The sequence below is a fragment of the Oncorhynchus keta genome, chromosome 10 (genome assembly GCF_023373465.1).
Source record: "Oncorhynchus keta strain PuntledgeMale-10-30-2019 chromosome 10, Oket_V2, whole genome shotgun sequence".
Classification (NCBI taxonomy): Eukaryota; Metazoa; Chordata; class Actinopteri; order Salmoniformes; family Salmonidae; genus Oncorhynchus; species Oncorhynchus keta.
The window spans coordinates 48,423,971-48,436,172 of record NC_068430.1 but is presented as its reverse complement, the minus strand read 5'-3'; the positions used below and the strand labels follow the sequence as shown (position 1 = coordinate 48,436,172).

General features: G+C 41.1%; 1 protein-coding gene across 3 annotated transcripts in view; it reads left to right on the top strand.

Annotated features, from left to right (window-relative positions):
• ripor3 (RIPOR family member 3) overlaps window positions 1-12,202 on the top strand; it is a 64,421-nt gene that overhangs the window by 42,888 nt on the left and 9,331 nt on the right. For all 3 annotated transcript variants that reach the window (XM_035778472.2, XM_035778474.2, XM_035778473.2), the window contains exons 12-17: window positions 1,685-1,814; window positions 6,052-6,729; window positions 7,406-7,554; window positions 9,056-9,215; window positions 9,558-9,687; window positions 11,459-11,620. In XM_035778472.2, coding sequence (XP_035634365.1) covers window positions 1,685-1,814; window positions 6,052-6,729; window positions 7,406-7,554; window positions 9,056-9,215; window positions 9,558-9,687; window positions 11,459-11,620 — 1,409 coding nt within the window. The remainder of the gene's footprint in view (window positions 1-1,684; window positions 1,815-6,051; window positions 6,730-7,405; window positions 7,555-9,055; window positions 9,216-9,557; window positions 9,688-11,458; window positions 11,621-12,202) is intronic.

The window sequence follows — 12,202 nt, the reverse complement described above, 5'->3', positions numbered from 1 at the left end:
AAAGAAATGTTGGGACACCTGAAAAGGGGCTGAAATACAGGAAACAAATACAGTTGTGTCTGTCCTGAGCTCATCGGCATAGGAAAGTGTGAGGGCCCAGTTTGCTAGCAAATACTCAAGACAGACAGAGATGCAAGAAAGTCAGAGTAGAGAGAAGAAGGCAATTGAAAGAACCTGAACCAACTGTCATTGGTATAAACCATGACAGAGAGGTGGTGGTGTTGGTTTCATTCGAAATAAACTTTCATTTTAACATTTGTATCAGTTTCAGTACACTGTTTATATGGTTATAGGGTGCTGAATTATTCCTGATTATACTGAGGAATTCAAAATAGTAAAACAAAAATATCTTCCTTATAAATAAAACTATACGAAGGTCACATGGTCAGGGAAATCTGCTGGTTCTTATTTATAGGTCATACTGTAGGTCATAGGTTTGGAAGTTAAGTCTTTTTTCTCTCTGAGAATTGAATGTAAGCATGTATTAGATCAATAGAAGGACATTTGCAGCTGCTACTCAGACAGTGCTAGACAGATTTAGATCATTTGAGTATTTCTCTCTGACAGTTTTTCATTCATTCCTAAGAGAGGGAGGACTGAAACTGACTGAAACACAGACCAGACCATTACTGTACCTCTCCTCTAACATGACCCAGCTGTGACAGAACAGCTGATCCTATCCCCTTCCATGGACACACAAACATACACAGAAACACACACACACACACACACACAGATCAGATTACAGTGGGTATATAGACTCCAGGTGGAGGACATTTCATGGTTTCTCTTCACAGTGCTGGTAGTTTAACCAGATCCTAAACCTCGGCCAAGTGCCTTCTGATTGCTCCGCCATTCTGTCATGATGCTATTCTGACCTGCTTTCTCAGTCAGACCACCAGCCATATAAACTACCTTTTGGTTTACTCTGAGAATGAGTTACACTAAAATAAAAATAAAAATGGAGTACCCGCAAAACACCAGTCTCAACGTCAACAGTGAAGAGGCAATTCCGGGATGCTAGCCTTCTAGGCAGTGTTCCTCTGTCCAGTGTCTGTGTTCTTTTGCCCATCTTAATCTTTTATTTTTATTGGCCAGTCTGAGATATGGCTTTTTCTTTGCAACTCTGCCTAGAAAGCCAGCATCCCAGTTGCGCCTCTTCACTGTTGACGTTGAGACTGGTGTTTTGCGGGTACTATTTAATGAAGCTGCCAGTTGAGGACTTGTGAGGCGTCTGTTTCTCAAACTAGACACTCTAATATACTTGTCGTGGATTAGCTAACACAACGTGCCATTGGAACACAGGAGTGATGGTTGCTGATAATGGGCCATTTCCCAAAAAACCTGCCATTTCCAGCTACAATAGTTATTTACAACATTAACAATGTCTACACTGTATTTCTGATTAATTTGATGTTATGTCTGCTAAATGACTTAAATGTAAATGTAATGGACAAAAAAATAGTTTTTTTTTCAAAAACAAGGACATTTCTAAGTGACCCCAAACATTTGAACGGTTGTGTACATTCTGTCTCTTTCTCTTTCTCTTTCTCTTTCTCTTTCTCTTTCTCTTTCTCTTTCTCTTTCTATTTCTATTTCTATTTCTATTTCTCCCTCCCTCCCTCTCTCTCTCTCTCTCTCTCTCTCTCTCTCTCTCTCTCTCTCTCCCTTCCTCCCTCCCAAGTCCGTTTGACAGTGGGGAGATGAGGCCAATCACCACTGCATCCAGCAGGCAGTCCATCCACAGCAGGAAGGGCTCAGTGTACAGCTGGATCCCTCCCAACACACCCAGCTTCACAGAGAAATACTTCATAGTGAGTGACCCAGACATAGCCTCGTTCCATACTGTATGTGCTATAGGCAACTCTTCTATCCTTCATTGTAATGCTATTGTATGCTTTTACAATGAATGATAGAAGAGTTGATCACTTTGGAAATAATAACTGTATTTAATGCTTTCGTGTGTTATCCTCTGGGATTGGGACTGTACAGGTGTTGGATCTTAATTTGACCCCTTTCGCCACAAGAGGAAAATAATACTCGAGCAGGAGGATTTGAATCGCTGAACAAATATTTAAAATCGCCACCAGGGGGCAGCCGGAAGGACCGTACCTACATTGTACCTTCTGTAGGCCATGTGCAGGCTACAGCATGTCTTGTGTGATTTCTAATGTGGATTTCATCAATTGCTTTAGTATACTGCATGTTGAAGGCAAGCAATAGGCAGAATAAACTATTGTTTTTCACTGTGCCTATGTGGTCCAGTGGTTACAGTCACTGACTCTGGTACACATATTCCAGATTTTTTTTTTTAGGCATTCACTCTGCGTGGTTACTGGGTTAATTGTGTGTGGTTACAGGGTTATAGAAGCAACTCAAAGGTTATCAGTTTAGGTGTTAATTCCAAATTATTTAAAGTTAGGGCTATGGTTTGGGGAATGCTGAAAGAAAATAATCCCAAAAACGTTTTGCCTATGTATCCATAGTATTGTTAACGCTTGCTAGAATGGTCTAAGCTACGTGCTCCATCTCTGAGCCTCCTGAATTGCTGGGCGACATAGTGATCAGCCTGAGCAGACGTGAGGGCCCACAAGTTCATTTAGTTTATTAAAATTTTTCCTAGAAGTAAAATGAATAGTCTGATCACTGACACAACGTGTCTCGGCTCAACGAAATCATCGTCGGACAGGTTCAAATGCATAAACATCTTGACAGCTTTACGAAAGTAAACATTAAAGCCACACAATATAGGCTTTCAATCCACACCAAAGGTCAGAACTATATTGACAAATTACACATGACCTAATTATAAAACGTGGGCGGGCATCCCTACTGCAGAAAAGTGTATTGTTCTACATTAGGCCTACATCTGTCAATCAACAGATGGCCCAAATCAGCTCATCAACTCGACCAGGGAAACACAGTAGCCTATTATTGGTTTTCACACCTTTCATTATGTGACACTGGATAGGGTAATGAATAACCTCCAGAATATAGCCTTTTGGAATATAATCAAATAACAAGGGGGCTGTTGCAACCAACGATGGTACTAGATTATTGCCAGCTGATGTCTTGTTAAACCATCAATATGCGCTAAATTCACACAGCTGATCACAATTGCAACCATTATTGGTAACCTCATTACCACTCCCTGAAAGACGATGTCAGTGTTACCCTTAGTCCTGCTTTGCAACCTAAGTCTTTCAATACATGTTTGACTTCTGGTTGGTACTGTAATCTGAATAATTTAGTCATTTTATAACAGACTATGGGTGATATACAGTGGGCAAAAAATGTATTTAGTCAGCCACCAATTGTGCAAGTTCTCCCACTTAAAAAGATGAGAGAGGCCTGTAATTTTCATCATAGGTACACTTCAAATATGACAGACAAAATGAGGAGAAAAAATCCAGAAAATCACATTGTAGGATTTTTAATGAATTTATTTGCAAATTATGGTGGAAAATAAGTATTTGGTCAATAACAAAAGTTTATCTCAATACTTTGTTATATACCCTTTGTTGGCAATGACAGAGGTCAAACGTTTTCTCTAAGTCTTCACAAGGTTTTCACACACTGTTGCTGGTATTTTGGCCCATTCATGCATATCTCTTCTAGAGTAGTGATGTTTTGGGGCTGTTGCTGGGCAACACGGACTTTCAACTCCCTCCAAAAATGTTCTATGGGGTTGAGATCTGGAGACAAGCTGGGCCACTCTAGGACCTTGAAATGCTTCTTACGAAGCCATTTTTTCTCCTCATTTTGTCTGTCATAGTTGAAGTGTACATATGATGAAAATTACAGGCCTCTCTCATCTTTTTAAGTGGGAGAACTTGCACAATTGGTGGCTGACTAAATACTTTTTTGCCCCAACATTACATTTGAATGTAAGGACCTAGGCCGAGCGTTTGAGCGAGAGAGAGAGAAAATCATTTTGATAGCAAGCCCTGATCCCAATGACTCAACTGCTCCCGCATGGAGAGAAAGGGAACTGGTATTTTTGAGAAAGCAATATTTGATCAAATAATAAATAAATACAAATGTTGATACCTAGGGGGGTGGTAATGTAGCTATTTGATTTAGAATTTTAGGACCCCTGTAGGTGTAACAATATGTACAAAAATTATTTGAGAAAATATTGAATTTGTCCTTTACTGCTATAGCCCATAGAAACGCATTGAATAACACATTCATAAATAGCAAAACAAACCGTCATAAATTAGGAATATGGTTTTGAAGAGTCTGTTCTATTTCTATGAGATATAAGAAAGCTCAGGTAATATATAAAAACATTTGGGACACATTTAACCCCTTTTTTTTGATGCAAAACTACTTCCATACTTCCATTCAGTTTTTAAACCAGTACTGGGTTACTTTCAGACAAGTCCTGTGATACTTGTGAAAAACGGAGAACACCATCGTGTTTGTGAGAGTCTCCCCTTTTCCTAAGCTTATAGGCTATAAAACATTTATAAATGAACATTTATTTCATGAAAAGCAGTCAACATACACATTGTTTCACATATTATTATTATTATTATATTATTTGTTTCACATTCTTTAGTCACAGACTCATAAACACAATCACACAATGGGTACATCTTGGTTCACAGCATCCCCAGGAAAGTAAAGTATTGTAGCCTCATGCGGAAGTTGACACATCGGCTGTACCGACTTCAGACGAGTCCCCATCGTGTTAGTGAGAGTCTTGTTTTTCCATGGAGTGGTGAAATTAGTTTGTAGGCCAAACCTTTCAGATGTTTTCGTGAGAAGACCGATTTTTGGGGATGTCTCCTAATCTGAGAAACAGCGCTGTAGCTCTGCCACTTCCCACCGTAGGTGCGGAAGGTGGACATAGGCAGATGTGGTGCATTGAGATGATACAAAAAAAACAGCTATCTCTAGCTTAAACAGACAGATTTTGATGGGGATTTTTTTATTGTGTTATTTAGATTGCGTCAATATACTATTTTTTACACTATTATTATTAGGAAATAATTCCTTACAGGCAACTTCCGTTAGTGCAAATGGAGGAGACTGAAAAGAGAACATATGCTTAAAGTATTTTGCTCCCTCTTTCAAAATATATTTTAGTGAATCGTGGATGACTCCGTCATTTGTAACACGTTTATATGTAAATTCGGGTGCGTCAATCGACTAGTAAGGATTAAGATCTGACATCTGTATAAATTAACTATATGAATTTTTGACCCCAAAAGGAATTTTGGCTATAGCACAAGAGTATGGGACTATTCTAACCTACCTCTATTAGGCAGTCTCACACACACTACTCTGTATGGTATGCCTGCACACCTCATGGTCCCTATCTGTTAAGTCTTACCAAAGAAAACCCTGTATTTTGTATATTTTAATTCAATTATGGATTCTGCTCAACAAGCTGTAAAGGCTATTAGAGGAAATGTATTGTAATGCTTTTGTAGGTTGGTGTTTTATTCTGTATTTGTTGTGCTTTGATGTTTTTCCAAGCATGTCTCCCATGTACCTGTGCAATCCAGGAATCTGGAATGTGTCTCCAGTCCAGATGTCAGGCCTGGACGTATGGATGCAATGCTTTTCACACCAAAATACTTATGTTTTTCATGCTGTCTCTCTCCTTATCCTCCCTCTCTCTTTATACTCTTGAAAAAGGGTGCTACCTTGCACCATGAGGGTTATTTGTCTTATCCTTATGTAACAGTTAGCTTCCGTCCATCTCCTTGCCCCATCCTGGGCCCTCTGAGCACACTGACAAATGTCACCCAGGAAGCATCGCAACCTGTCATTTCACAAAAGCCGCAGCTCTAGCAAAGCAAGGAAAACAACTGCTTCTAGGTTTCAGAGTGGGTGACGTTATCGACTGAAAGTTACTAGCGTGCACCACTAACAACCTAGCCATTTCACATTGGCGACACATATAGGGGGCTGCTTTCTGGTGCTCTTTTCCATAGAGATCCTAATAATTCTATGGGTTTTTCCAAGAACTACCCTTCAAATAGATCTCTAAAGAACCATTTTGAAACATGGCTAAAATATCTGTGGTCTTCTATCTAGTCCATGGTACGACAGCTCCAGCACGACCCAGAGGGCTCCTTCTCCCTGGTGTCACGGGAGTCTCGAGGGGTGTCTCTACTCAGCTTCCTTGCTGACACCTCCCAGACCCTCAACCCCACCCCCACGTACAGCCAAGGGGGCAGCCAGACCCAAATCAGCCTGACGGAGGACCTAGTCTCAGAGAGCAGCCCACCAGAAGAGAGGACGTCGAGGGGACTTCCAGGGACTTCTGAGACAGGGGACGAGTGGCCCCCGACCGACCCGGACACGGGCCTCTCCTCTCCCTCAACACCCGGGGAGACGAAGCGGGGTTCCATGTTAGACCAGCAGCAGCGGTACAGCACTCCGGACATCCTCAGGCAGAATGGAGGGGGGCCCAGCCCCAGATCTAGCCCAAATCCTGGTAGAGAGACAGACACTGAGACTGTTCCAATAAGGAGCAGTAAAGGGGGGCCAGGTGTGGAGGTGGAGGTGAGGTTTGGGTACGAGGACATTCAGGAGCAGGAGAAGGAGGCTCTAGCCAGGCCGGTGGTGACCAGTAACCAGCACAAGGCTCAGGCTCTGAGGATCGGTGCTCTGTTGGGGGAGCTGGAGTCGGCTCTACAGGGCCAGGAGTGCAAAGAGAGAGAGCTGAGGACACTAGACAACCAGATCCTGCACCTCAACACCATCTTAAAAGTGAGTGCTTAGGGAATGCATTGACACATGCTGTAACCTTTTGTACCCCTTTAACCCTTGGAACCCATTTCCCCCGACTTTCACTCCCCTAACAAATATTGTTTATGATATTCTAATCCCTGTGAAAAAGCACTTACAACAGAATGTATGGACAGAATGTATGGACAGAATGTATGGTCAGAATGTATGTTCAGAATGAATGGACAGAATGAATGGACAGAATGTATGGACAGAATGTATGGTCAGAATGTATGGACAGAATGTATGGACAGAATGTATGGTCAGAATGTATGGTCAGAATGTATGGACAGAATGTTGAAGCCATTTACTGTAACACACTATCCCCTCCTAAAACAAAGTGCTGAATGAATTAAAGTTGGAACTAATCTGAGTTCACAGCAACTGATGGAGTTGTTTAATACAGTGCCTTGCGAAGGTATTCGGCCCCCTTGAACTTTGCGACCTTTTGCCACATTTCAGGCTTCAAACATAAAGTTATAAAACTGTATTTTTTTGTGAAGAATCAACAAGTGGGACACAATCATGAAGTGGAACGACATTTATTGGATATTTCAAACTTTTTTAACAAATCAAAAACTGAAAAATTGGGCGTGTGTGTGTGCTCATGCGTGCCTGTGTGTGTGTGTGTCTGCACATGTGTGTGTTACCCTCTCAGAATGACCTTTCCTTGCTGAAGAGCTCCTCTGCCAAAACACTTGCTGTGGAAGAGAAGGAGGTGCTGGAGAGTTTTGACTTCCTCTCCACAGACTTCAATGCTGATGAAGACGTCTCCTGTATGGGCAGCGTGCGCCTCAATGACACAGGGTGGGTTGTGAAAGAGTTTTCATGAACATACTCCCATTCAGCCATAGATGAGACAGTGGTGTAGTGGAGGGTATATGCAGGTATACACCATATACCCACTTATTTTTCAATGGGCATTGCATATATTCACTTCTTAATCCCCATGATGTGTATCAAAGTCATGTTGTGGAGGTATACACCGTATCAATTAATAAGGCTGATGGAACAGATCAGAATATTTAGCTTTTTCTTCACATTTTAGGTGCAGCAATGTGCATACAGTTGTTGGCCTATACGTGCAAATGTTCCAAAATGCAATGTGCAGGAAAAACACTGTTCTAAAATGTGCAACGCACAGGCAAACGGTTTCATGGACAGAGACCGAAGTATCCATTTGAAATCAGATTCAGAGAGGTGTGGGGGGCTGCCTTAATTGACATCCATGTCTTCGGCGTCCGGGGAACAGCGGGTTAATTGCCTTGCTCAGATTTTTACCTTGTCAGCTCAGGATTGGATCCAGCAACCTTTTTTGTTTTTTTGCATAAACCCAGTGGTTTTCGCAAACTCCATCTCATGTGCTATAGAAACACTGCTAACCAAACAACCGTGCTAGTTGTACTTGAATGAAAGGGTAACTACACAATAAAATAAAATAAATCTTAGATTGTTCCCAGACCTCAAAAGTGGTCTCCTGGTTTGGTTTAAGCATTGTTATGCATTTTTTTTAAACATTTTTTTTTTAGTATAAGAACAAAATCCTGAAAAAAAGGGAAAATTCTGAAACCTGTGAATTCTGCCTCAGTCGACAGCCTCATCCTTTTACAGTACATATTGGGTTGGTCTGACAGTGAACGACCAATATGGGATTTATATTTGTAGGTTATTCACACAAGGGTGCCTTTCCTTCGCTGGGAGGGACATTTGGTACATTTTTGGCAAATTAGAATATACCCACTTCCTCTAGGCACCACCACAGCAGATGAGACTAGCAGAGTAGCTACAATGAGAAATCTCCAACCCACCCCCTTGTGGATGTGTAGCGCTATTGAATATATATATATTTTTCATTTTACCTTTATTTAACACATTCTTATTTTCAATGACGGCCTGGGAACAGTGGGTTAACTGCCTGTTCAGGGGCAGAACGACAGATTTGTACCGTGTCAGCTCGGGGGTTTGAACTTGCAACCTTCCGGTTACTAGTCCAACGCTCTAACCACTAGGCTACCCTGCCGCCCCACATGATATGATAGACCTAAGCAAATATCGTAAATATATCATGACATAGAGTAGCATAAATCCATAATTCCCATTTCAATCATACTCATTTGTGAAATGTGATTTTAATACTATTATAATAACGTGGATTAATGTGTAGTCTGTGGACCACCCAACCTGAGATAATTAAGTACAGCAGGCCCACACTGTAGTATTTGGACTTACTGTAGTCCCTACTGTAGTCCCTACTGTATTCCACTATGTCTCTTTCATCCAATATTTTCATGTCTCTTTCATCCAATAGAATCAGCTCATTCCAGGAAAGCACGCTGAGGAGCCTGGGGCTTTTCTATCAGGAAAGCCAATCACGAGACAAGTTAGATGTTGCCACGCTGACCACTGGGAACTGTAGTCTGGACCATGCTCTGGAAACACACCTGGGCATCTGCACTCTACTGCTGGAGGTATGGGGCCTGTCCAATACTGTCAAACACAAGACGGACATTTTGGTTGTTAGTCTGTGTTTAGTAGTCTGTATTTGTCCTTTCTCCTTAAGTGTGAGATCATGTACTTTTCACCGCAAATGTACAAGCATTGGATTGGTGTAAGCATGGTCCAGCAGTCATTTTCTTTTAAATCCAATGGGTAAGTGAACAAGTGCACTCTTCAGGGGAAAGGACAGAGAATAGGGACACAGGGAATAGTTTTAATTAAAATAACAAAGTAAATTGTAATAGAAGTCGTTATAACTGTGTAACTATGCAGCCTGAAATTGAAGGTGTGTAACCAGTGGCCCTGATTTACAGGCAATGAGGAGTTCAGAGTCAACGGTAGTTCACAGGGACATTTTGGAAGAGATGTCACTCCAAGCAGAGGTACTTGAAAAAGTGAGCAGGTTGATGCTGGAGACGGCAGACATGCTCTCTGTCAGTAACAGTAAGTAGCCATCTTTTCTCTCTTAAATGCTTTGTTTTAGAGACTGGTTCAACTATTTTTTTAAATGGAGGAAAATTACAAAAATGTATGTGTCAGAGTTTGGGTTCGTAGCCAACGGGGCTGCTTCAGGACCATACCAAAAGTTTACTGGATCAAATTCCTGAGCTGACAAGGTAAAAATCTGTCATTCTGCCCCTGAACAAGGCAGTTAAAACCTGTCTAGGACTGGGGTTCTGCTAACTTTACGGAAAAAGCAAACCATGCAATAATCTGAGTACAGCGTTCAGACATTAAAGCAGCCAAAAAAATATCCGCCATATTGTGTTGTCAACATTAGTCAGAAATAGCATTATAAAAATTAACTTACCTTTGATGATCTTCATCAGAATGCACTCCCAGTTTGATTTGTTCGATAACGTTCATCATTTATGTCCAAATAGCTTCTTTTGTTAGGGCATTTGGTAAACAAATACAAACGCGCGTTCAGGTCCAGCCGAACGTTGGACGAAAAGTTAAAAAAGTTATATTACAGGTTGTAGAAACTTGTCAAACTAAGTATAGAATCAATCTTTAGGATGTTTTATCATAAATGTTCAACCGGAGAATTCCATTGTAGAAAAGCAATGGAACGAGAGCTACCTCTCATGTGAATGAGAATGACTGAGATTGAGGCTGCTGCCAGACCTCTGACTCAATCAGCTCTCATTCGGCCCCCCTTCGCAGTAGAAGCCTGAAACAACGTTCTAAAGACGGTTGACATCTAGTGGAAGCTTTGGGAAGTGCAAAATGACCCATATCCCACTGTGTATTCGCTAGGGGCTGAGTTCAAAAACTACAAAGCTCAGATTTCCCACTTCCGGTTTGGATTTGTTCTCAGGTTTTTGCCTGCCATATGAATTCTGTTTTACTCACAGGCATCATTCAAACAGTTTTAGAAACTTGAGTGTTTTATATCCAATGCTAATAATAATATGCATATATTAGCATCTGGGACTGAGTAGGAGGCAGTTTACTCTAGGCATGCTTTTCATCCAAAAGTGAAAATGCTGCCCCCTATCCCAAAGAAGGGTCCCTCTCCCCACTGTTCCCCGGTAGGCCGTCATTGTAAATAAGAATTTGTCTATCCCCTTATTTCTTAAAACAACTTTTTAGCGTTGCTTTTCTTTTGTTTTTTATGTTTTATGTTTGTTGGCAGTAAATATTTCAGTTTTTATTTTCATTGTTTTTATTATTTTTTTCCTGGCTCTGAAATGTGCTGTATAAATAAAGCTTGATTTGATTTGATTTCTGTCTCTCTGTCTCCTGTCCCGCTGTAATTGTTTTAAATCAAATGTATGACAGGGAAGAGAAGCTCCATTTCCCTTTAAAAATGAAGCTTTGCATATGACTAATTAACTTATTATCCTAGATACTGGATATAAATGATCATGGTTGCATAGACAGAATTACACAACTCTGTCAATAGTGGTCAGTGTGAGGCCTCTGATCTGATTTAACATATCAATAAATGTACAGGTGTACGCTCTTAATTTGATGACTGTTTTCGCAGACAGGAAATGCAAACTTGTAGTCAATGCAAGGTTTAAAAAGGCTTCTAAAGTTTGATTTGCCCACCCCAAAAAATAGACCAACAACTAAAAAAAGGTCAATTTAATGATTATCCATATAATAATTCACATTTCTTGTTGCTGCAGGATTATTTTCTTGCTGTGAGAAACTGGTCAAATTAACATAGTACATCTGTATAACTCTTCCTCTGATCTTCCCCTAGTTCTCCCAAAGGCCCAGAGACAGAGGGAGTTGCTGGTGTTTTGGGAGGAGTGTACAAGCACTGAGTCGCCCCTCTGCTGCCCCACTGACATGTTTGTCCAGACCCTAAGGAAACGCTACATCCACAAGGTCAAAGCCAAGCAGCCCGGCCAGCCAGACGCAGGTCAGCACCGTAGCACAACAGCTAACTCAATGGAAACAATAAAAGGGCATGGCTTCAGTATAGTTGCTAGCCTGGTTGCTAGTCTTTTACTGCTTTGGCCACCTACTTGTTGTCTTGGCAGGCCAAGGTGTATATAGTGTCATTGAATGCAGAAGCAGGTAATCAGGCTAAAAGTTATATGTTCCAGTATTAGTCACAATATCAAATCTGTTGACTGACGCAAAATGGCCCAAATGGCAGCTGTCATCCTCCAACTGCTCCTTTCGGTTTCGTTAAAAACAGCTATAAACAGCTAAGGTAGAAGAAAGAGTGCCAACAGAGCCTGTCAAATGAATGTGTTGTGTTAGAGGTTTCATGGTGCTTGTATCTAAACCAAAGTAGATCATTTTTAAATTGTTCTATATATCAGTTGGGTTCTCTATAAGCTTCAATATGAGGTCATAACCCTAGCATGAATGTGCATCCTTGTAGCTATGTGGACTAATATAGTCAAAATTGGGTAAGCTGAGCCAATGGTTGAGCCAATTGAAGCAAGGCATTATCACTGGGATATGAGGTAACAACAGGGCCTGGCCTATGTTA